The sequence below is a fragment of the Gallus gallus genome, chromosome 27 (genome assembly GCF_016699485.2).
Source record: "Gallus gallus isolate bGalGal1 chromosome 27, bGalGal1.mat.broiler.GRCg7b, whole genome shotgun sequence".
Taxonomy (NCBI): Eukaryota; Metazoa; Chordata; class Aves; order Galliformes; family Phasianidae; genus Gallus; species Gallus gallus.
In genome coordinates this window covers 4,328,778-4,352,159 of record NC_052558.1, presented here as the reverse complement: position 1 = coordinate 4,352,159, position 23,382 = coordinate 4,328,778, and the positions used below count along the sequence as shown (strand labels likewise).

At 71.1% G+C, this 23,382-nt stretch overlaps 2 protein-coding genes across 3 annotated transcripts; one reads left to right on the top strand and one right to left on the bottom strand.

Annotated features, from left to right (window-relative positions):
- Positions 1-2,085: 2,085 nt before the first annotated feature.
- On the top strand, positions 2,086-7,205 carry NR1D1 (nuclear receptor subfamily 1 group D member 1). The gene is given in 8 exon segments (XM_040653346.2): positions 2,086-3,162; positions 3,823-4,152; positions 4,239-4,327; positions 4,409-4,553; positions 5,077-5,588; positions 5,591-5,824; positions 6,648-6,858; positions 6,941-7,205. Coding segments are annotated over 8 exon segments (1,899 nt in total). The 5' UTR covers positions 2,086-2,984; the 3' UTR covers positions 7,141-7,205.
- Positions 7,206-7,357: 152 nt separating this feature from the next.
- On the bottom strand, positions 7,358-21,224 carry THRA (thyroid hormone receptor alpha). 2 transcript variants are annotated; one of them, XM_046904334.1, is made up of 10 exons: positions 17,174-17,419; positions 16,510-16,564; positions 15,567-15,775; positions 14,543-14,604; positions 13,275-13,375; positions 13,046-13,193; positions 12,360-12,565; positions 11,417-11,563; positions 10,915-11,173; positions 7,358-10,344 (listed from the first exon to the last, which is right to left on the bottom strand). In XM_046904334.1, exons 3-10 carry the CDS (start codon positions 15,617-15,619, stop codon positions 10,094-10,096), a joined length of 1,227 nt encoding a protein of 408 aa, XP_046760290.1. In that variant the 5' UTR covers positions 15,620-15,775; positions 16,510-16,564; positions 17,174-17,419; the 3' UTR covers positions 7,358-10,093.
- Between the last annotated feature and the right edge of the window lie 2,158 nt (positions 21,225-23,382).

Genomic DNA, 23,382 nt, shown 5'->3' with positions numbered 1-23,382 from the left:
TGCGAGGGGGCACGGCAGCCCTCTGCTGCACCCCCCCAACACCCCCCCCCCACACACACACACACATCGCCGGGTCCTGCACCGCATCGTGCCCCCACCCCGCGCATGGAGCCCGGCCAGCTGTGTTCCTGCAGTCCCACAGCGTCATCGCCCCCAAACCCCGCACCCCGAAACTCTACACCTCCAAGTCCCGCACCCCCAAACCCGGCACCCGGAAATCCCGCACCCCCAAACCCCTCAATCATGGCTACAAGCTCCCCTAAACGCCTCAATCCTGCACCCCGTGGATGGGAACACCCTGCACCCCTAAACCTTCACCCCAAGGATCTGAGCACCCCCAAAATCCCGTACACACGGATGGAAGCTCCCCCAAACTCCCACATACTGCACCCCGTTAATGTGAACGCTCCGCACCCCCAAACCCCCGCACCGCGGGAATCTGAGCGCCCCTAAACCCCGCACCCCTAATCCTGCACCCCACGGACCGGAGCCCTTCCGCCCCCGCAGGTCGGAGCGGTGCGGGTGCCGCTGTGGCCCCGCTGGGCACCGCCCGCGTTCCCGTGTTCCCCCTTCCGCGGGGAGGGGACGGTGCGTCCTGGCAGCGCGCAGCCCCGGCCCGGCCAAGAGCCGCGGGGCCAAACTGGGGCCACGTTGGGGCCGAGCTGGGGCTGAGTTCGCCGCTCATAACGCAGGGACCCCCGCCCCCAACGAGCGGCCGTGCCCCGCACCCCAAGCGCTCCAGTGGGGCACCGTCAGCAGGGACCCATGGGGACAAATGCGCCCAAGGGGACAAAAGTGGGTTTGGGGTCACAGCGCCCCCCCCTCCCCCCACACTCCCGGGTGAGCCCCTCCATCTCCACCTGCCCCCCCTCCCCCCCTCCCGGCACTGCCTACCCCTGCAGGTGGGGAAACTGAGGCACACTGTGACCGCGGTGGCACACGGCCAGGCACGGTGACCTCGGCCCCGTGGGGACACCGCAGCTCTGCAGTGGGTGCGCGGGGCTGCAGCAGCACGGGGGGACGGAGGGGGGGAGACGACTGCACCCCCTGCCCCCCAGCACCCGGCCTTCGCGGTGGGGGGGTGGGGGAGCAGCAGCACGGACCCCCCCCGTCGCCCCCCCCGCTTTTCCCGGAAGAGGTGCGGTGAGGTAAACAGCGCGGCTCAAAATATCCCCGTGCGCAGCGCTGCGCTCCCGCACGTGGCACCGCCGCACGGCACCGCGCGGCACCGCGGCCACCTGGGAACGGCCACACGCGGCCCCGCAGCACCGCCGGGCGCGGGAAGGGGCCGGGAACGGCCCCACGGGGACACCGCGTCGCGCGGGGACGGGCGGGGGTGGGGGCGCGGGGGGACACGTGCGTCCCTGCAGCGCTCACCTGGCACCTGAGCGCGGGGACACGTGACGGCCTCGGCTCGAGGTGGCCCCGGGCCGTGACGTGGGGCGGCGCCGGGTGCCGTGGGGCTGAGCGGGGGACGCGTCGCGGGGGTCCGTGGGGACGTTCCCGGCGGCTCCGGGGGCATCCTGGCCACGCTTCCCTGCGCGTCCCAACGTCCCCTCGTGGTGCCGGGACGTCCCCAGCGCGGGGGGCACCGCAGTGTTCCTTTTGTCCCGTCCCCCCCCCTCCCCCCCACAGCCGCGCTGTGTCCGGGTGTCCCCGCGCAGGAAACAGCCCCGTGCGTGGTGACAGTGCCACCCCACGGCGCATCGGCCGTCCCCGGGGCGGCGGACAGCGGCACTCGGGGTGACGGGGGCGCCCGGTGCCGCCCCGCGTTGGGTCCCGGTGCCGCGCGGTGCCGTTGGCGCGGGGGACACCGCCGCACCGCACGTCTCCGCCGCAGGGACGGCCCCGCCGCGCCCCCCCCCCCCCTCCTTCCTCCCGCGCGGTGCGGGTCCCGGTGCCGCAGCGCGGCGCTCCCCGGTTCCGGGCCGGGCGCGGTGCGGGGCCGCCGGCGGAAAGTGTGTCACTGGGGCACGAGGCTCTCCCCGGGAATCACATGGGGGAGGCGGCGGCGCCGCGTGCGGCCCAGTGCGCAGCCGCGGCCGGTGGCGGGCGGGGGGGGGGGGGGGGCGGCGGGCGCACAGCGGCGCTACCGGGCGGCACTGCGCGGCTCGGTCCGGTCCGGTGCGGCGCTGCGCGGCTCGGTTCGGAGATGGCCGCCCCAGATACCGGCAGCACAGGTCAGTGCCGCCGGAGCGGTGTCCGCGCCGCGGGTATTGCGGGGGAGCGGAGCTGCGGGGACGCGGAGCGGCGCCGGGACCCGCACCGGGAGTGCGGTGGAGGCGTTCCGCCGTCCCGGGAGGGCGCGGTGCCGCGGAGCAGGAGAAGGACCGGGAGCGGAGCGGCACCGGGGGGTCCCGACGGCGGCACCGGGCACCGGAGCGCGCTGACAGCGGCACGGGGCGGTGCGGGGCAGCGGGTCGGGCGGGCTGGGCACCGGCGCCGGCCGCTGCTGAGTACCGGGACGCGCCGACAGCCGCACCGGGCGGTGCTGAGCACCGATACCGGGCAACGAGATGTGCTGACAGCCGCACCGAGCGGCATTGGGCAGCGGCACCGGGCACGGGGAGCGCTGACAGCGGCACGGCGCAGTGCGGAGCGGCAGTACCGGGATGCGCTGACGGCGCTGCGGAAGCGCGGCGATCCCGGGCGGACCCCCGCACGGCGGCGCGGGCGCAGCGGCACCGACAGCTCCGTGTGCGGCCCGGGAGGCACCGGGGGGGTCCCGCAGCGGCACCGGGCGCGGTGGGGGGCGGAGGAGCTGCCCCCCCCCCCCCCCCTCCCAGCCCCCCCCCCGGCACGTGGCCCCCTCCCCGGCGCTGCCACGTGCGGAGTTTGTTTTCCCCGCAGCCCCGCCCCGCCCCCGCCCATTGGTCGCGGCCCCTCGTGACGTCACCGCCGCCCCCCCCTCCCCGTGACGTCACACGCGGAAGCGGGGACGCCGCGCTCCGCTCGCTCGCTCCGCCGTGGGGGGGGGGCGGCCAATGGTGGCGGGGGGGGCGGAGCGACGCGTGAGGGGCGGGGCCGGGGGCGGCCACGTGCGGGGGGAGCACGTGGGGCGGCGGCGTGAGGCGCGCCAGGGGGGGGGGGGGGGTGGCGGCCGCGGAGCCGTGACGCCTCCGGGCCCCCCCCGCGTCCCGCGGTGCCGGGGAACCCCTCCGGGTGCGTCCCCGCGGTATTCCCAACGCTTCGGGTCGGGGATCCCCGGTGCAACCCGCGGGGGCGGCGCTGCTGTGGGGTCTGCGGGACCCCCCCCACATTTGGAGTTCGGTGGGGGGGGTTTGGGGGGGTGAACGGGAGCGGTTCCGCTGCCCCCGATCCGCCGCGATGCGACGGCCCGGGGGGGACACACACGGCCGCGCGCCCCGCACGTGCCCGGCCCCGCACCAACCGCCGCTGTGTGCGTGGGGGGGGACGCGGGGCCGTGACCCCACGCGTGGCCGTGCCGTGCAGCGGGTGGGGGCCCCGTGCTCTTATGGGGATCCCCACGCAGCGCTCCCTTCCCCCCCCCCCCCCCCGCACGGTGCCCCCCCCCCCCCTCAGCCCGGGGTTCCCATCCCGCCGTTCCCATCCCGGGATTTCTGCCGTGGGTTTCCCGTCCCGGGATTCCCACCTCTCCGTTCCCGCCCCACATCCTCCCACCGCCGTTTCCGGGCCGCGTGTCCCCACGGCACGTGGGACGCACCCCCGTGTGCCGCCCTCCCCGCTGCCCCCGCTCCGTGCCACACGTGCAGCTCTGGGTTCGGCCCTTCCGGGGCGCTCCCCGCGGCCCCCCCCCCCCCCCCCCCCCGCCCGTTCTGATCCTCTCCGTGCCTCCCGCAGGCGGTGTCATCAGCTACGTGGGCTCCGTGGGGTCCCCCCCCCGCGCCAGCCCCGTCCCGCTGTGCAGCGAAGGCTCCGTCGGCGGCCCTCAGTCCGTCCCCCTCTACTTCCCCCCGTCGCCCACCGGCTCCCTGCAGGACTCCCGGCCCTACGGGGGCGGCCCGCTGCCCCCCCGCGATGATGGCTCGCCTTCCTCCTCCTCATCCTCCTCCTCCTCCTCCTCCTCCTCCTCACCCTACGGCCCCTCGGTCGCATTCCCCGGCTCAGTGGCGGTGGCAGCGGATGAGCGACGCCGCGGTTCGCCCAACAAGAGCGGCACCAATGTCACCAGTGAGTGGGATGGGAGGGGGCGACGGGGTGGACCCCCCCCCCCCCCGGCCCCGCGGTGCGCTCACCCCCCCCATTATCCCCCCCAGAGCTGAACGGCATGGTGCTGCTCTGCAAGGTCTGCGGTGACGTCGCCTCCGGCTTCCACTATGGTGTGCACGCCTGCGAGGGCTGCAAGGTATGGGCTGGGGGCACGGGGGGGGGGGGGGGGGGGGTGGGAGATGAGGGGACCACCAGTGACCCCCCCGGCGCCCCGCAGGGATTCTTCCGTCGCAGCATCCAGCAGAACATCCAGTACAAGAAGTGCCTGAAGAATGAGAACTGCTCCATCGTCCGCATCAACCGCAACCGCTGCCAGCAGTGCCGCTTCAAGAAGTGCCTGCTGGTCGGCATGTCCCGCGACGGTGAGCCGGGACCCCCCGCGGGGCTGGGACACCCCCTGGGGTGGAGCCCCCCATGCCTGGGAGCCCGGTCAGAGTTGGGAGCTCCCTGGAGCTGTGCCCCCCCCCCCCCCCTCCATAGGGCTGGGATTCCCCACAGAGATGGGACCCCCCCTGGGTAGGGACCCCCCCGGGATAAGACCTCCCCCCCACCCCAGAGTTGGGACACCCCCACAGGGTCGGTACCCCTTCCCAGGGCCAGGATCCCTACGCTGACTGTGCCTCCCCACCCCCCCCAAGTAGCACTGGGACATTCCTATAAGGCTGGGACCCCCCAGGGCTGCGGAACCCCATAGGGCTGGGACCCCCCCAGGGCTGTGCACTCCTCTGGGAGCGGTGCCCCGGGTGCTGCACCCACCCCATTCCGTGCCCTCTTCCTGCACAGTGTACCCGAGGGGCTGGAGGGGGGGTCATGGCGGTGACGCCAGCGGTCCCCGTTGTGCTGGGGGGGGTCTCCCCGTGCCCCCTAACCCTGCTGTCCCCACAGCCGTGCGCTTCGGGCGCATCCCCAAGCGGGAGAAGCAGCGGATGTTGGCGGAGATGCAGAGCGCCATGAGTGTGGGCAGCGCCGTGCTGGGGGGGGCACCTCTGGGCGAGGGACCCGTTCCTGTGGGGGGCCGCCCGCTGCCCCCCGGCCCCCCGCCGCTCGCCCCCCCCGCCTGCTTCTCCCAGTTCCCGCAGCAGTTGACCCCCCCTCGCTCGCCCAGCCCCGGGGGGGCCACCGAGGACGTCATCGCTCAGGTGGCCAAAGCGCACCGGGAGATCTTCGTCTACGCGCACGACAAGCTGGGCCCCCCCCCGAGCTGCGACGGCGCCCACCCGCGCTGGGACGCGGCCCCCCCCGCCTGGACCCCCGCTCCCCTCGAGCCCCGGCTCTGCCCCCCCCCCCGCCGCCGCATACCCCGACCCCACAGCGCGGGGCTGCGCGTGGCCCCGCGGCCCCAAGGACGTGCTGCCGGTGAGCCCAACGGGGGCTCCCATCCCGCCCCCCCCCGCTCGTTACGGCCGCTAATTGCGCTCCCGGCCGCGCTGAGCCGCCGCTCCCGCAGGCCTGCCCCATGAACAGCCACCCGGCGGGGCGCAGCGGGCGCTCAGTGCAGGAGATCTGGGAGGATTTCTCGCTCAGCTTCACGCCCGCCGTCCGCGAGGTGGTCGAGTTCGCCAAGCACATTCCCGGCTTCCAGGCGCTGTCCCAGCACGACCAGGTCACCCTGCTCAAGGCCGGCACCTTCGAGGTACGTCCCGGGCTCCCGTTGCACAGCACGGCGCCCCACGGCACTGCACGGCGCCCCACGCGCGCTGCCCCGTGACCTCGCGGTGCCCCGTAGTGGTGCGTGGTGTCCCACAACCCATCGCGCTGCTCCGCATTCCGGTACTGCACTGCACGGCACTGCACAGTGCCCCCAGTGTCGCACAGTGCTCAGTGCTGCGGTGTTGCACGGCGATGCAGCAGCTCAGCACAATGCACCACGGCACTGCGCGGTGCCTCATATCCGAGCGCGGTGCCACGTGGCGTTGCATGGTGCTCCGTGTCCCAGCACAGAGCCCTGCAGCGCTGCATGATGCTGCATGGCGTTGCACGGTGTTGCACAAGGCGCAGTGTCCCAGCAGTGCCCCACATCCCAGCACAGTGCCCCTCCACAACCCTGCACAGTGCACCGCAGCACTGCATGATGCTGCATGGCATCGCGTGTTGTTGCACAAGGTGCAGCATCCCAGCAGTGCCCCACATCCCAGCGCTGCGCCCCACAACCCTGCACAGTGCCCCATCTCCCTGCACAGTGCACTGTAGAGCTGCACAATGCACTGTAGCACTGCACCATGCTGCATGGCATTGCATGATGTTGCACAAGGCGCAGTGTCCCAGCACAGCACCCCACACCGCAGCACTGCACCCCACACTGCAGCACAGCGCCCCACACTGCAGCACAGCACCCCACACCACAGCACTCTACCCCACACTGCAGCACAGCACCCCACACCCCAGCACTGCACCCCACACCGCAGCACAGCGCCCCGCAGCGCTGCACGACGCCGTGCTGACGCCGTGTGCTGCAGGTGCTGATGGTGCGCTTCGCCTCGCTGTTCAACGTGAAGGAGCAGACGGTGACGTTCATGAGCCGCACCAAATACAGCCTGGAGGAGCTGTGGGGTATGGGCATGGGCGACCTGCTCAGCTCCATGTTCGAGTTCAGCGAGAAGCTCAGCGCGCTGCAGCTCAGCGACGAGGAGCTGGGGCTGTTCACCGCCGTCGTGTTGGTGTCGGCAGGTGGGTGCCGCGGCGGAGCCGGGCGGGTCGCGGGGGCGCTCCCGGGGCCGTTTCCCCCCCGCGGTGACGCCCGGCCCCGCAGACCGCTCCGGGATGGAGGACGCGGCGTCGGTGGAGCAGCTGCAGGAGACGCTGATCCGCGCGCTGCGGGCTCTGGTGCAGAAGACGCGGCCGGCCGAGAGCTCCCGCTTCACCAAACTGCTGCTGAAGCTGCCCGACCTCCGCACCCTCAACAACCTCCACTCCGAGAAGCTGCTCTCCTTCCGCATCGACGCGCAGTAGGGACCCCCCCGTGCACAGCCCACCCCCCCGTGCGCCCCCCCCGGACCCTCCCCCCCCTCCCACCCCCCCCGGTGCAAAGCAGAGCTGCCCGGTTGGGTTCGGTTGGTAGTTTTGTTTTGGGGTTTTTGTTTTTGTTTTTCCCGTTTTTTTTTTTTTCGTTTTTTTTTTTCATCAGATATTTATTACATAAATATATAGTAAAATAGACCAGCAACAATTACCATAAAAATATCTTTCTTTAAAATCCTGACCATAACACAAAAGGGTTGAAAATCGCACGTCACAGACTGTGATTGTCACGGAGCTCAGCAGCGCCCGCCCGGCCCCCCCCGGCCCCCCCCAACCCCCCCCCCCGCGCCGTACATTCAGCCGCTCCCCGCCGCGGCCCCCCCACCGCGGGGAGGGGGGGCTCAATGCATAGTAGTGGGGGGGCCCCGCCGCGCCGCGCTCCCCCCCGCAGGGGCAGCCCCGGAGCCATGAGGTATGTGCCGGGGGGGGGCGCGGGGAGGGGGCCGCCCCCCCCCCCCCCCCCACACTGGGCACAGCACATCGGACGTGCGACGGCGACACGAGACGGAGACAGACGGAGCGGCCTGGGGGGGCGGCGGGGGGCGCGGGGACCCCCCCGAGGGGGAGAGCGGGGCTGGGCCGTCCCCTCCCCCCCCCCCCCCACACCCCCAAAAGGGCCGCGCCCCCCCTTCCCCCGGGGCTGTGCTGCCCACCCGGGGGAGGGGGGGCGCGCGTTGGCTGCTTTAAGACACATCCAGCGCAGCCCCAACGCGGCCACGCGTGGGCACGGCGGGGAGGTGGGGGGGGGGCGCGGGGCGGCGCGGGCGTCGGCGCGGCGGGCGGGGAGCATCGCAGCAACAGCGCGGGGCGCTGCGGGGCGGGACGGCACAGCGGCACTGCGGGAGCGACGCGCGGCGCCGCATCGGTGCGGGGCATCGACCGCCGCACGGCGCTGCAACGGCGCGGCCGTCGCGGGGGCGTTGCACGCGAAGTGCAGCGGGCGCAGCGCCACCGCGGCGTTTGCGTCGCGCGCGGCACCGTCGCTGCACGCGCGTTGCACACGCGCCGCACCAACGCCGCGCGGGGACTGCAGCGCCGCACGGCCCGCTGCAGCACGGCAGCTCACGTGCATCGCACGCGTTGCAGCAGCGCTGTGCTGCCGTGGTACGGCCCCCCCCCGGGCGCTGCGCCCCCACCCGAAGGCACACGGTGAGGCCTGGGGGGGGGGGGGGGCGCACACGGGGGCCGCGGGCAGAGGGGGGGGGGGGGGGACCGTGCGGCGTTGCCAAAGGGGGGACGCGTCCCTGCCCCCCCCCACCCCCCCCCCACCCCCCCCCCCAGTGCAGGCATTGGCATTTCCCACATCTCCTATTGCACAACCCAGTGCCGGGGGGGGGATGTGCCCATTGGGACCCCCGTGCTGGGATGGGGGGGGCTTAAGACATTTTGCACCGAGAGCACCGCATCCCCCCCCCCCAGCACCACAGCTCTGCCATGCCACAGCCCCGCCGTGCCCCCCCCGGGCCCAGCTGTGGGGAGTTGGGGGGGGGGGGGGTCCAGCACAGCCTCCGCTGCCCACTCCTCACGGCCCCCTCGTGGTGTTGGGGCCGGGGGGGGGCCGTGATGAGGCGGGATGGGGGGTGGGGGGGGGGGGGGGGACGCATCCCGGCCCCCCCCGGCCCCGGGGGTAGGAAATGCCCCACGTTGGGATTTCTGCTTTGTTTGTTTGTTTGTTTCCAACGACCCGTAAAAAGATTTTTTGTTTTAATTACAAAAATTATATATTTCATATAGATTTATATATATATATATATATATATATATATTAGCTTACCCGGGGCCGCCCGCCTGCCTGCCCCGCGCCCCCCCCTCGGCCCCCGCCTGAGGTAACAAGAAATTCACAAACCCAAAAGGTGGGGGGGGGGATATGGGGGGGATATGGGGGGGTGCTGACAGCATCCGGGCAGCCCCCACTGCGCCCCCCGCCCGCTCAGCGCCCCCTGAAGTGCTGATGGTGTGTGGGGGGGGGGGCCGTAGTGCATGGGGGGGCCGCGCTGTGTTGGCCACTCCGGGGCCACTGCGATCGCTGTGGGTTTTTTTGTGGGTTTTTTTCCTTTTTTTTGGGGGGGGGTTTCTGTTTGTTTGTTTTTTTTTTGTCTTTTTTTTTGTCTTTTTGTCTTTTTTTTTTTTTGACGGAAATCGACAAAAGGGGGGGGGACAAAGGGGGGGGGGAACGGAAAAAAAAAACCAAAAAACAACGAACAAAAAGGGGGGGGCGGGGGGCTGACCCCCCCCCCCTCCGCCCGCGCTTGGCACTGAACCCGCTGCTCTCAGCCCAAACCCGAAAGCCAGAGAAAAACCAAACCCCAAAGCCCCGAACGCGGCCCCAAAAAGGGGGGGTCTGGGGGGGGTGGCGGCCCCTCGGATGGGATGGGGACCCCCCCCCCACAGCGCTGCCCCCCAACCCCTCCCTGTGGCCCCCAAAGTGCGCGTGGCCGGGGCGGTGCCCCCCCCTCTGCCCGCCCCGCTCCTCCTCCTCCTCCTCCTCCTCTCTCCAAAGTGCAGTTTTACATTTTAGCCTCTCAGGGAGGGAAATAAATGCTTCAAAAATAAGAATCTCAGAAGAGAAGGGACGCGCCGGGACCGCGGGGGGGCCCTTCCTGTGCAAACAAACAAAACCCGGCAACGTCCGGGGCGGGGGGGGGGGCGCGGGGGGGCGAGCGGCGGCGCTGATCCCCCCCCCCATATCCATCTTCCCCCCCTCCCCCCCCCCCCTCTTTTTGCCGTGACCCCCCCACCCCGTGCAGCACCGCCGCCCTCGGGGGGCAGAGAACGAAATATCGGGGTGGGGGGGTCGGCGGGGGGGGGGGGCTGCACACAGCGTGGGGTCGGGGGGGGCTTGGAGGGGAGGGGGGGGTGCGCGGTGGCGGTGGGGGGGGGGGCCCTACACCTCCTGGTCCTCGAAGACCTCGAGGAAGAGGGGGGGGAAGAGCTCGGTGGGGCACTCCACCTTCATGTGCAGGAAGCGGCTGGCGTGGCAGGCGCCGATCATGCGCAGGTCCGTCACCTTCATCAGCAGCTTGGGCCAGAAGTGGGGAATGTTGTGTTTGCGGTAGTTGATGTAGTGCTCGAACGCCAGCAGGTACGTCTCCTGGCACTTCTCTATCTTATCCACGCAGATCAGCCCCGTCCGGTCTGCAGGGGGGGGGGGGGAGGGGAGAAAAAAGGGGGGTCCAAAGGGGGGTCTGACCTATGGGCGGCCCCAATGGTGTGAGAGGAGGGATCGGGGTATGGGGTGTGTAGGGGGTGTCTGCCCCGCTGCTCCCCGCCCGGCGTGGCAAAGGTGCCCCCAAAATGCTGAGGTTTGGGCGCCGGGGTGCCCGCAGTGCGCCCCCAAATACCGGCGCTGTGGGCAATGGGGGGCATCTCCTATGCCCCCAATGCTGGGGATATAGGTATCAAAGTGCCCACCCCGTGTGCCCCCAAATGCTGGGACTTTGGGTATCTGGGTGCCCACCACACGTGCCCTCAATGCCGGGGCTCTGGGCATCAAGGTGCCCACCCCTGAGCCCCTAAACGTTGGGGTTCTGAGTACTGCGGTGCCCACCCCTGAGCCCCCAACGGCTGGAGCTCTGGGGATCGGGGTGTCCACCTCACTCACGCCCAGGCATCGGGGTTCCCCCAATCGTGGGGGACCACGCTTCCCCCAATGCTGGGGGGCTCCTGACCCTCTCCTCCCCCCCTCAGCCCACGGTGGGCGCTGACCTGAGGACATGAGCAGCACGGCCTGCAGCAGGGCCACCTCGGTGTCGTCCAGGTTGAAGGCAGACAGCGACTTGCCGAGGTCGAAGATGGCATCAGACACGACCCCCAGCCCCCCGTTCTTCAGCTGCTCGCGTTTGACGGCCATTTCCCCGCTCAGCGTCAGCGTTTCGCTCTCGGGGTCGTAGCGCACGGCGGCGCGCAGCGACATGATCTCCATGCAGCAGCCCTTCAGCAGGATGATCTGATCCTCGCACGGCAGCTGTGGGGCGCACTGTCAGCGGGGCTGCGGGACCCCCCCACGCCCCCACATCCCATATCCCTCCCTGCAGTGCTACCAGTAGGGCTGCCACCCCCAGAACCCCATATCCCGCATCCCAGACCCCGCCCAACACCAACGTCACCAGGGCTGCAGGACCCCCCCCACAACCTCGCACCCCCTATCCCCTCACAGCGGTGTCAGTGGGGCTGTGGGACCCCCATACCCCACACACCTCCCCATTACCTCCGAGAACATGGGCAGTTTTTTGGCAAAGTCGACCACGCGGGTGATGGCCGGCGTGATGATTTTTGTAAACTCGCTGAACGCCTCCAGGTCCACTTTGTCCCCGTCAGGCATGGAGGCCATGGGCGACTGACCGATATCTTCGGGCTGGGGGGGCACAAGGGGTGGATGGGAGGGGCACAGTGGCTGGGACCACCCCCCCCTCCCCGGGGACGCGGGGGAAACTGAGGCAGGGCAGCGCGGGGCGGCAGCCAGGAGAGGGAGCAGTGCGCGCAGGGACAGGGAAGGGCCACCCCGCGGGCACAGCTGTCCCCTTCGGTCACCGCTCACCCCGAACCCTCCCCGGGGGTGACACGCTCAAGGACACAGAGTGACAGTGACACCCCCAGGTCCACACTCCCGATGCCAGATGGGGACAGAGTGTGGCCACCATGCCTGTGCCGAGCGTGCCGGGGCACCTGGAGCCGGATTGGGATGGTGTATGGCGCCAGCGTGCACAGTGAGCACACAGAGAGCACAACGGTGTGTACACAAAGCACAACAGTGTGCACAGAGCACAACAGTGTGCATGCAGAGCACAACAGTGTGCACACAGAGCACAATGGTGTGCACACAGAGCACAACAGTGTGCACACAGAGCACACCATCGTGCACACAGACCACAACAGCATGCACACAGAGCACAACAGTGTGCACAGAGCACAACGGTGTGCACACAGAGCACAATGGTGTGCACAGAAAGCACACCAGCGTGCACACAAAGCACAACAGTGTGCACAAAGAGCACAACGGTGTGCACACAAAGCACACCAGCGTGCACACAGACCACATCAGCATGCACACAGAGCACAACAGTGTGCACAGAACACAACAGTGTGCACGCAGAGCACAGCCGCTCAGCTGGCCGTGCCGGAGCGGCCGCAGGACCCTCTGTTGCCCTCACCAGGAATTTCCTCTTCTGCTTCCAGTGGCTGCCCTGCGCGTTGGTGCTGCGGTGCGCCTCGGTCACCACGTGGATCAGCTCCCACTCCTCTGCGCTGGGGCTGGGCCGGTGCTGCAGGGATTTGATCATCTCCTCCTTGCGCCGCCGCTCCCGGTTCTCCTCGATCAGCTTCCGCTTGGCTACGCGCTTCGAGTCGTCCAGCACCACTGCGGGGCAGCAATCAGCACAGCCCCACCCCCAGCACTGCTGGGTGCCCCAAACTGCCCCGCAGCTGCACCAGGCGTCCCCATCTGCCCCACGGCGCGCGCACGGGGTCCTCCCCAACCGCTCCCACAGCTGCAAAAGGATCCCCCACAACGCCCCACAGCACCGCCGGCTGTGCTGGGCACCCTGACCTTCTCTATGGCCACATCAGGCACCCCGACCTGCCCCACGGCTTGCACGTATCCCATGCATCCCAACCGCACCTGCAAAAGGGTCCCCCAAACCCCTGTGGCTGTACACACTGTGAGCTCCCCAGCTTAGCCCTGCAGCGGGCACCCTAAGCTGCACCATGGCACCGCCAGCTGTGCCGGGCACCCCAACCTGGTCCTGCAGAGGCACCAGGCGCCCTGCTCACCCCATACCGGGCTCCCCCCGTGCCCTACAGCTGAGGTCGTGACCCCAATCCGCCCCCCCGCACTCACGGTCCATGGCCATGCCCACGGAGATGCACTTCTTGAAGCGGCACAGCTGGCACTGGTTGCGGGTGATCTTGTCGATGACGCAGCACCCATCGTACTTGCAGGAGTAGGTGGGGTGCAGGTTCTTCTGGATGGTCCGACGGAAAAAGCCCTAGGGTGGGGGCGGGGGGGTCACGGTGAGACCCCCTGGTCACGGCGTACCCCCCCCCCCCCGCAGCCCACCAACCCTCACCTTGCAGCCCTCGCAGGTGATGCAGCGGTAGTGGTAGCCGGTGGCTTTGTCCCCGCACACCACGCACTGTTCATCTTTGTCCAGGTAGCTAGGGATGTACCCTGGGGGGGAACGTGTCAGAGCCCCCCTTCGTGCTTCAGTTTCCCCTCTGCCCTGAGCCCGAATGCTGCCCCCACCCCAACTGCGGGCCCCCATAACGGATGTGGGGTGCAGCGGCCCCAGGGGTGCCAGGAAGGAAGAGGGGTGGGGGGGACCCAGTGGGGATGCGCCAGCAGCGTAAGGGTTAACAGCTGGGGGGCTCCGTGACCCCCGCAGCAATAAAGCACCCATTCTCCAAGGCCGGCTGTGGGGGGGGGGGGGACATCCCCTGGGCACACAATGGCCCCACTGTCCGCTATTGTCCGGGGTCCCCCGGCCGTGGGGCCGCCCCCTCAGCACCGACCTCACGGGGAAACCGAGGCACAGAGCACCTGCGCAGGGACCCCACTGCCCCCCATGAGTTCCAGGACCCCCCCCACCTTGCAGGGGGAGGGGCACACACAGACAGGGAGGGGGGAGGGCTGGCACCCCCCTTCCCCTCCCCCCCGGATCCCGCCGGCGCCAGCCGCTCCCCGCTGGGGAATGGGGCAGGGCTGGTGCCCAGCCCCGGGGTCAGTGTCTGCCCGGGGCCCCCTTATCTCCCCCTCACTGCACTGCTGGGCCCGATAGTGCCAGCGGGGAGGCAGCACCCAGCGGGGACACGGGGCACTGGGGACCCCTGGGGACTCACCAGGGACATGGGGTGTGCGGGGACCCCTGGGGACCCAACAGGATAAGGGGCACCGGGGACCATCGGGGGCCCATAATGGACATGGGGCATGTGGGGACCCCAGGCACCCAGCAGGGATGCAGGAGGGACCCAGGGGGCACATAAGAAATGCGGGGTGCAGGAGATCCCTGGGGACCCAGCAGGGATGCGGGAGGAACCCTTGGGGACACGGGGTGCAGGGGACAATGGGGTGCCAGCGGGGACACTGGGCAAAGGGGACACCGCGGTCCCGAGGGCGCACAGGGACCCTGGGGTGCTGGGAGGGACAGGAGGTGCCTGTAGGACCCAGGGGACCCTGCAAAGATGTGTGGCACCCGGGGGGAGGAGTCCGGGGGTGCTGAGCAGCCCCAACAGGGACGTGGGTGCATGAGGACACCAGAGTGCTGAGGGGTGCAATGGGGTGACATGGGGGTCCCACTGGTGATGTGGGGTTACCAGAGGGGACAGGGGGGTCCCGTACCTGACATGCTGCTCTTCACCAAACATTGGCTGCTCTTTCTTTTGCGCTTGCCATCCAGCCACCTGGGGGGGGGCACAGTGTGACTCGGGGTCCCCGCACCCTCCTTGCACCCCACCCGTGCCTCCCTCCCCTGGGGGGTCCCAGGGGGCTGACGCCACGCGTGGAGACCGCGACGCAGCCCTGTGGGTGACGTGGGGACTCCAGGGAACCCCAATGTGGGACACGGCATTGCCTTAAGGGGGGGGCTGTGGATGGGTGGGTGGGGGAAGTGAGTGGGGGAAGGGCAGGGAAGGGTGGGGGAGGGGCTCTCATTTACAGTCAAAGACAAAATGTCCTTTTGGCTCACAGGGAAGTGACATCAGCGGGCGCAGCCAATAGGCGGCGGTGGGGGTCTGCGCCTCAACCCCCCCCCTGCACGCGCGCATGGGCAGAGAAGGGACCCAGCGCCACGGGGATGGCACCCAGTGGGGGGTGGGGGCAGCACCCAGGGGTGCCCCGGTGCCCCCGAATGGGGCAGCAGGGCTGGGTGCGGTGGGGGGGGGGGGCAAGCGCCAGCCCAAGGTGACCCCAGGCCTGGCCCCCCCCAGGGCACGTGAGCCGCCGCCGCGCTCCCAAAATAGCCCCGGGTGCTGGCAGGGCTGGTGGGGGGCCCAGGCTGGGGGGGTCTGGGTGGGGGGGGGGCTGAGGTTGGGCGTGCATGGGGCACAGGCACGTGTGGGGGGACACAGGGTGACTGGGGGGCACAGGGACATGAGCATAGTGGGGGTGTGGGCGATATGTGGGGATGCAGGGGACGGGGGGACACGAGAGGCACAGGACGTGGGGGGCTGCAGGGACACGGAGTGCACGGGGACACAAAGGGATATGTGGGGCAGCGGGGCACAGAGGGCACGGGGACACACCGGGACACAGGCGTGGGGCTGTGCGGGGACACGGAGTGCCATGCATGGCATGGAGACACGCGGGGAGCAGCGCCGCGCTCTGTGGGGACACAACGGGGGGACGCAGCCCAGCAGGGCCTCACCGAGTGTCCTCTGGCTCCGACAGCGGGTCCAGGGTGCTGGGCTTCTGTTCCATTCACCGCAATTCCATCAAGGAGCGCCCAGCACCGGCCGAGTGGGCTCCGCCACCGGTGCCACGCGCGGGGGGGCCACGGCGGGGGGGGGGCTACGATGCGCGCCCCATGGCGCCCACCTCAGTGCTGGGCTCCCTGCAGCATCCCGGGGGGGGGGCCTGCACAGATAGAGCACGCTGAGCCCACGCGGAGCACACAGCGGTGTGCAGAGTGCGCGGGGCTGGGTGGGGAGCACGGGGTGTGCGAGGCCACGTGGAGCTTGCAACAGCGTGCAGTGGTGTGCAGGGCTGGGTGAGCACCGGGCATGCAGGAGTGTGCAACAGCATGCAGCGGTGTGCAGAGTGCAGGGCTGTGGGACTGCACGCAGTGTGCAGTGGTGTGCAGGGCTGGGTGAGTGCACAGCACGTGCAAGGCTGTGTGGAGCATGCACTGGCGTGCAATGGAGTGCACGGTGCAGAGTGCACGGGGTGTGCAAGGCTAAGTGGAGCGTACGGCAGTGTGCAACAGCGTGCAATGGTGTGCAGAGCATGTGGGGCTGGGTGGGAGCAAAAGGGACGTGCAAGAACACGTGGAGCGAGCAGAGGCTTGCAGGGTGCACACGGCAGTGTGGGGAGTGCAGGGCTGGGTGGGAGCGCAGCGGTGTGCAAGAGCACGCAGGAGCAGGCAGGGCTGTGCAAGAGTGCTGGGTGGGGAGGAGCGTGCAGGGTGTGCGAGAGCATGCACGAGTGTGCAGTGCCGTGCAAGAGCGCACAGTGCGCATGCAGTGTGAGGGAGTATGCAGAACGTGTCCGTGCGAGAGCACAGCGCTGGGTGCAGGTGTGCACACGGGGAGGGCCGGGGGGGCCACCGGGGCCTCCTCTGAGCACCGAGCGGGCGCCGTGGGGGGACTTACAGAGGTGGGGGGCGCTGGGGGCTGCTGGGCGCTGCCTCCTCCGCGAGCACTCCTGCTGCAAAGAGATGGCACCGTGGGGCCGGGGGGGCACCTCCACGCTCCCCCTGAGCACCGCCAGGAGCAGCAGCTCACACCGCCCCGCCACCCCCCAGCACACATCCCAGCGCCCACCCCTCCGCCCGCATCGCCCCAGCGGCACCGGGGGGGGGGGGGGGCCGTGGCTCGGCGTGAGCCCCCCCCGGCCCGCCTCGTTTGGGGGTGTGCGGCGGTGGGGGCCCCCCACCCGCGCCGGGTGGGCGCCGTGCCCGGCCCTGGGGCTGCAGCGCGGTGCGGGGCCGGGCAGAAAGTAGGTCACGTTTGTCTTGGCGGCGGCAGGAATTCCTCCGGCGGATTTCGAGCGCGGCGGCGGTGCAGCCGACCCGACCCCCCCCGGTTCCCCCCCGGCCCCCCTCCTCCATCTGGGGAACCCAACCGCGCTGCCGACAGAGCGAGGGATGCTGCGCCCGTGGGTGCGCGGTGCCGCCCTTCGCGGCGCTGGGGGCACCCGGGGGAGGGGGGGTCGGGGGTGCGCGTCGGGGCGGCAGTGACCCCCCCACGGCACGGCGCGGGGTTTGGGGCCGCAGCTCCAGGCCGGGCTTTGGGGCCGTCCGCGGGCGGTACCTACGGAGCGCGGCCGGGGGCTGCAGCAAATGTTTGTTCCATATGGGAACGCCGCGCCGACACTTCCAAGTATAGGCACTGGCCGAGCGCCAGCGCTGCGCGGCCCCGTGGGCACGGCCCTCCCCCCCCACCCCCTCTCGGGACCCCCCCGGAGCGCGCAGAGCCCCGACTCGCCGGGTGCGCGCAGCGCTGCCCCCGACCCACCGCCCTCTGCCTCCGCTTCCCCTCCGGGCGGCGGGCGGAGAGGTCACGGCAGCGCGCAGAGCTCGGCGCTCGGTGCCGCCCAGTGCCCCCGTGACCCCCCCGGGACGGTGCTCGGTGGCACCCAGCGCCCGGGTGAGGCCGCCCGCGCTCGAGGAATCGCCGAGAGACAGACAGGCAGACAGACAGCAGCCACTCAGACGGAAGGACGGACGGACGGGAGGCGGCTCCCGCGGGACACGTGCACCGAGCGCATCGGGTCTCAGCCCCACGGCAGCGCCGCGTTCCCACCCCGCGGGCCTCGATGTGGGGCCGGGGAGGGCGGGGGGGGGGTGGGGGAACGGCGACACAGCCCTGGGCGCAGCACCCAAAGGTGGGGGCCCCCGCCCGCGCCCCTCGGCCCAGCCCCACACCTGGGCGCGTTTCTGCTGAGTCGGGCGGTTGCGCGCGCTGCAAAACAACTGGGGGCAAAGTCCGGGCGTGGGGCGGCACAGGGAGCGCGGCCCCCCCGGACCCCCTGCCCACGGCACAGTGGTGGCCACGGACCCCCTATACAGGGACAGCCCTCACTGTGACCACATCGCTGCCACCCGCTCACAGGACGCCCTGCAGGGCCCCGGCGGCGTCCCCATCCCTGGCACAGATGGGCGCGGGGGTCCCGCTGCCCCCTCCCCCTGACCAGCTGCTATCTGGGTCAGGGAGGTGAGGGCCTAAGCGCTTTAGCTGGGTGCCAATTAGTGTGATTAGCACGGCGGGGGGGCAGGGCGACGGGCAGACGGCGGTGGGCACTGCAGCCACATCCCACTGCATGGGCGCCGGCACGGTGACACGGCCCTGCCCGCGGTGACACTGTGACACATGCCATGCCAGCCAAACCCAGCGGCAGTCAGGCAGGGCCATGCCGTGGCAAACTCAGCAGCACCGACACACGCCAGCGTCCACGTGCACGGCTGCACCCGGTGCCACACGCGTGCCCCTGCCCGGTGCCACCCTGTCACCATGTGGGCGCTCGGTGGCTGTGCCGCGTGCCGGCAGGCTGCAGGAATCCCCGGCACGCGCAGCAGCTGGGCAGCCCCGAGTGGGGGATGCCATGGGGCTGACATCAGGGGCACCCGGGACCCAGTGCTGCATCCCCTCCCCTCGGCCTGGGGTCAGGGCCGGGCTGTGGGATGGGATGGCCGAGCACAGCAGCAGGGGCTGTGCAGCCTCTGCCGAGCGAGGACAGGTGGCCCCGGGGTCAGTGACCCGCCTGCAGCATCCCTGCACCTCCGGCATGCCCTGCATGGGATGGAGGCCACAGCCACAAACCCCACGGTGCACCAGCCCGGCTCTGCACCCCCGTGCCTCAGTTTCCCCATCCCGACAGTGCCGCGCGATGGGGTCCACTCAGTGGCACTGGGCTGAGCCCTGCACTGCTCCGCACCACAGAGCAGCACGGCAGGTGCCCAATGCCAGCACCGCGCATACACGATGCCCAATGGTGACCACGGCTGCATGGGATGTGATGAGTGCCACGGCCTCAGCCCACGGGATGGCTGCAGGCCCCCAGGTCTGTGGGTGCCCCCGTCCCCAGGGCTGAGCCCCGCGCGTGCCGGGACGCCGGGAGCTATTCTCAGCTCCACGGGGCGGGAGCTTGGCACAGGGCTCGGGACGTTGCTAAATCGGGGAGAGCAGTGGGGGCTCCGGTTTGTGTGCGCTGGGAGAGGATGAACTGTGGGGTTGTGGGTTGGGGGACAGCGCCAGCACTGTGCCGTGAGGCGCATGGGATGCGCAATGCCGGGGGGTGTGGGACACAGCAGGGGGGTGTTGGCATGGGGAGGGGACGGTCCTGCGGTGTCCCCAGCACTGAGGGCTGGGGGTGACACTGAACTGTACCCGGTGACACCAAACTGTCCTGGCGACACCACCCAAACCGAACCCAGAGACACCGAACCGTGCCCTGTGACACCACACGGTGCCCAGCGATGCCCAAACTGAACCCGGTGACACCAAACCAGACCTGGTGGCACCGAGCTGCACCTGGTGACACTCAAACTGCGCCCGGTGATGCTCAGACTGCACACGTTGGTGCCCACACCGTGCCTGGCAATGCACGCCGGCGTCCCCCCGTCACTGTGCCGCTGACCCCGGAGCAGCCGCCGTGCCCCCACCCGCCCAGCCCCACTCTGTGCCTTTGGGGTGTATGTGCGGGTGGGGGTACGGAGGGGTCTCGGGCTCCGTCCCGTCCATCTGCGCTGCTCCGGGCTTTGCCGGCGGCCGCCTCTCCTCTCCTCTCCTTACCCCGGGACAGTGCGTGGCGGGGAGGGGGCGGCTTCCTGGTGCCGAGCCCCCCCCAGGAAGGGCCGGGGCCGTGCGCCCGCCGCCACGCAGCACCCAGCGCCTGTAGAGACGGGGGTGGGGGGGAGGGTTGCAGCGAGCCCTCCCCGGTGTGCAGCGGGCGAACGGGGGGTGCGGGGTTGCGGTGCTATGGGAGGGGGACCCGCCAGCACCGCGCACCCCACGCACAGCGCTGCGGGGAGGGGCTGCGCGCTTTGCTCCCCCCCCTCCAGCATCGCACACACCGCCCGCCGGGACCCCCCCCCACTGCAGCGCAGCGCACGGGGCGGGGGCTCAGCTCCGGAGCGCACCATCCCCCCCTCAAGACCCCCGGGGTGGGAGGGGTGGCCCCACGCTGCGTTCCCCCATCGGGATCCGCCGGGGCTGCATCGCCTCCGCTCCGCGCCCCGCACCGGGGTCACGCGGGGTGAGCGTGGCCGTGTCCCCCCCCCGGCGCTCGGTCACGGCGGTGTCACCCCGCGCACACGGCTGAAGGTCGGGGGACGCCTCGCGGGGTGACCTTGGCCCGTGCCTCAGTTTCCCCAGCGCTGCCCGCAGCACCGCGCTCCTCCCCGAGGCCGGGGGTTGGGGGGAGGGGGGGGGGCGCACGAAACGGCTCTGCTCCCCACCCCCCCCCCTCGGTGCGGGAGCGGTGTGAGCGGGGCCGGGCCCGGGGAGGGCAGCCCCCGCCACGCCCCTCCCGCAACCCCGACCGCGGTGTTTCGGAGCACCACCCCCCCCCCCCCTTCGAAAAGCAGCGCAAATACAGACGCTCACACACACACGCGCACAAAAAAAAAAAAAAAAAAAAAAAAAAAAAAGGAAAAAGAAAAGAAAAAAGGCGAAAAGCGCCGCGCTGCCGGGGACCGAAAAAAGATATGAAAAAATGGGGGAAAAAAATTGAGAAAATCGTCACGGCATTCCTGGCGCCGGCTGCCAAGCGCGGGGCGGGGACGGCCACGGGGCACGGCACGGCACGGCCCCCCCCAGCACGGCCCCGGCCCGGAGCGCTGCAGGCCCACGGGCACGGCGCAGCCACGCAGCCGCCGCGGGGGGGGGAACGGCGCGGGGGGGGCGGCGTGCGGGGCTCCCCCCCCACCCCCCCGTAGGGCTCCCGGCGGCCCCGCACAGCCCCGCGCTGCAGAGCGGGTGGGGGCGCGGGCAGAGCGCTGAGGGTTCGGTCCGTCCGCTCTGCCCCCCCCCGCCCCCCCCCCCCTCCGCGGAACGCTCGGATTTTTTTTTTTTTTTGCTCCGAAACACAAAAATAACGCGCACGGCCCCTCCATCCGCATTGCCCCGCATTTCCCCTCCCGGTGCGCGCTCGGTGCGCGCTCCCCCCCCTCCTCTTCCCAGCTCCCCCCCCCCCCCCCCCTCCACCGCTGCACGCCCCGACCCTGCGTTGAGCTCAGCGGGGGCCGCGCGGGGGCCCTCCCGGTAAACATCGGCGCGGCGGGGCCGTACCTGAGAACGGGGCCGTGCGGGGCGCGGAGCGGGGCCGGGGCGGAGCGCGGAGAGGAGCGGAGCGGAGCGGGGCCGAGCGGGGCGCACGGCAGCGGCGGCGGCGGCGGCCGACGGCTCCTCCAGGCTCCTCCCCCGGCCCCGCCGCGCCGCCCGCCCGCTCCGCCGCGGCCGCAGCCCCCTCCGCCGGCCGCAGCCGCTCCCTGCAGCCCCGCCGCGCCTCTGCGCGCTCCTTGCGCGCTCCTCGCGCCTTCCCTGCGCGCTGCCCCCTGCGCGCTCTTTGCGCGCTCCCCGCCCCGCTGCTCCCCCGGGCCCCGAGGGGTGGGGGTGGGGTCCCGCGGGGGGGCGCCCGTGGGGGGCGGGGAGCAGAGAAGGGGCGGCGGGTGAGGGGACGGGGGCCGGGGGTCGAGGGGGACGGGGACGGTGCCCGTGGGGCGCTGAGCCGCGCGGAGGTCGGGGCGGTGTCCGCGGGGAGCGGTGGCAGCGAATGGGGGGCGGCGCACGAGCGGGGCTGGGGATGGCGCCCACCCGGGATGGGGACGGCGACGAAGGACGGCGGGGGTCGGAGGCCCGGCGATGGCGCCGTGCTGGGATGGGGTCGGCGGCCACCGGGAGCCGGGGACGGTGCCGCGGGGATGGGGACTGCCCCGGATGGGGACGGCGCCCGTGGGGACGCGGCGACAGCGCGGGCGGGTGGGGGACGCTGCCCAGGCGTAGTGCGGGAGCAGCGCCCGCTGTGCCCCCCCCGGACCCCGCCGTGTCCCCCGGGCAGATCCGGCCCTGCCCCGCAGCGCAGTAGGGACAGTGGGGCCGGGGGGCTGCGGGCAGGCCGGGGGGCCGGGGGTGGCCGCATGGGCACGGGACCTATGGGGGCCACCGGGGACCGAGCTGGGGGGACACAACCTACGGCCCTCGACCCTCCCTGCCCACCCCACTTCTTTCCCAGCAGCCCCCGCGCTCTGCCCCCACCCCCTCCCGGACTACATTTCCCATAGTGCTCAGGTTTAAAGGGCCGCTGTCATGGCGGGGTGTTCCCCTCCCCCTCCCCCCAACGCAGAGGGTCCCCGGGGGACGGGGGCACCCAGGGGATGGGAACACCGGTGGGGCAGGGACAGCCAAGCCCATGGCAGCCCCCGGGGGTTGCGGGTACTCGGGGAGGGGATGGCTCTTGAGCCACACTGGCACCCAGAGGATGGGGACGTGGAAGGGACAGTGGCGCCCAGAGGATGGCGGTACCCGATGGCTGGCGGCACCAATGGCACAGTGGTACCCAAGGGACGGCAGTGCCCAGGGATGGGGTCCCTTTGGTACAGCCACAAATGGGTCCTCCCATTCCCACCCCAGCACTGTTCCCTGTGGTGCTGCCCTGCTCTGTCCCCACGGCTCCGTGTCCCTCTGATCCCCACGGTCCCCAGCACGCCATGTCCTCTCTCCCCATGGCCACCCTGGTCCCCATAGCTCTGTGTCCCCATGGTCCCCGTGACCTCTCGTCTCCCCTGGTTCACACAGTCCCTATGACCCCACGACCCCTCCTGGTGCCCCCGGTCCTGTGTGCTCCCCAGTCCCCATACCCTCCCCCCCCTTCCCCCCTCCCCCCTGCCCCCCCCGCCGCCCTCCAGCTGGGCTGCCAGCGTGGCAGGGAGGGGTGTCAGTGCCCCCAGCCCCGCCGTGCTGTGCCGTACACTTTATCCTGAGCAAACACAGCGCACCCACAGCCCCCCCCCCCACTGCCGTCTGTGTGTGATAAGGCCAGGGCCGGGCTGAGCCACTGCCCCCCGCCGCACCCCTGGGGGAGTAGTGGGAAACTGAGGCAGGGCTGGGGGCCGCCTGTGCACCCCCAGTGGGGTGTGCCCAGCTCTGTCCATCCTCGTCCCTTGTCCCTGCATCACCCCCCATGTGAGGTGAGGACCCTGCAGGACATGGGGGGGGCAGAACCAGCCCGACCCTGCAGCCTCTGGCCGTCCCAGTGTGGGGTGACACTGGGCCTGGCGTCCCCATGGGGTGTCCCTGTGGCACTTTGTAACCCACCGAACAGCATCATAGGGGGGAGGGGAGCAGCATAGGGGTCGGGGTGGTGGGGTCACGTCCCCCTCAGTGCCTCCCCCCCCCCCCAGCCTGCTGGGAACGGCCCCAGCCCCTTCCGGCCCCCCCGGCTGCAGGCAGCTGTGCGCGGCGCCCTGCCAAGCGCCGAGCCGGGCCCAGGCCCCGGCGCCTTCCCCAGCACGGGGGGGCTCAGCC

Bases quoted from the DNA above. Each gene is read 5' to 3' on its own strand.
- THRA (XM_046904334.1), bottom strand. From the start codon at position 15,619: ATGGAACAGAAGCCCAGCACCCTGGACCCGCTGTCGGAGCCAGAGGAC. The intron at 12,566-13,045 runs GTGAGTGCGGGG...GCTGCCCCGCAG, and splicing joins CGTGGGCATGGCCATGGACC to TGGTGCTGGACGACTCGAAG. The intron at 10,345-10,914 runs GTCAGCGCCCAC...CCCCCCCTGCAG, and splicing joins CGTGCTGCTCATGTCCTCAG to ACCGGACGGGGCTGATCTGC.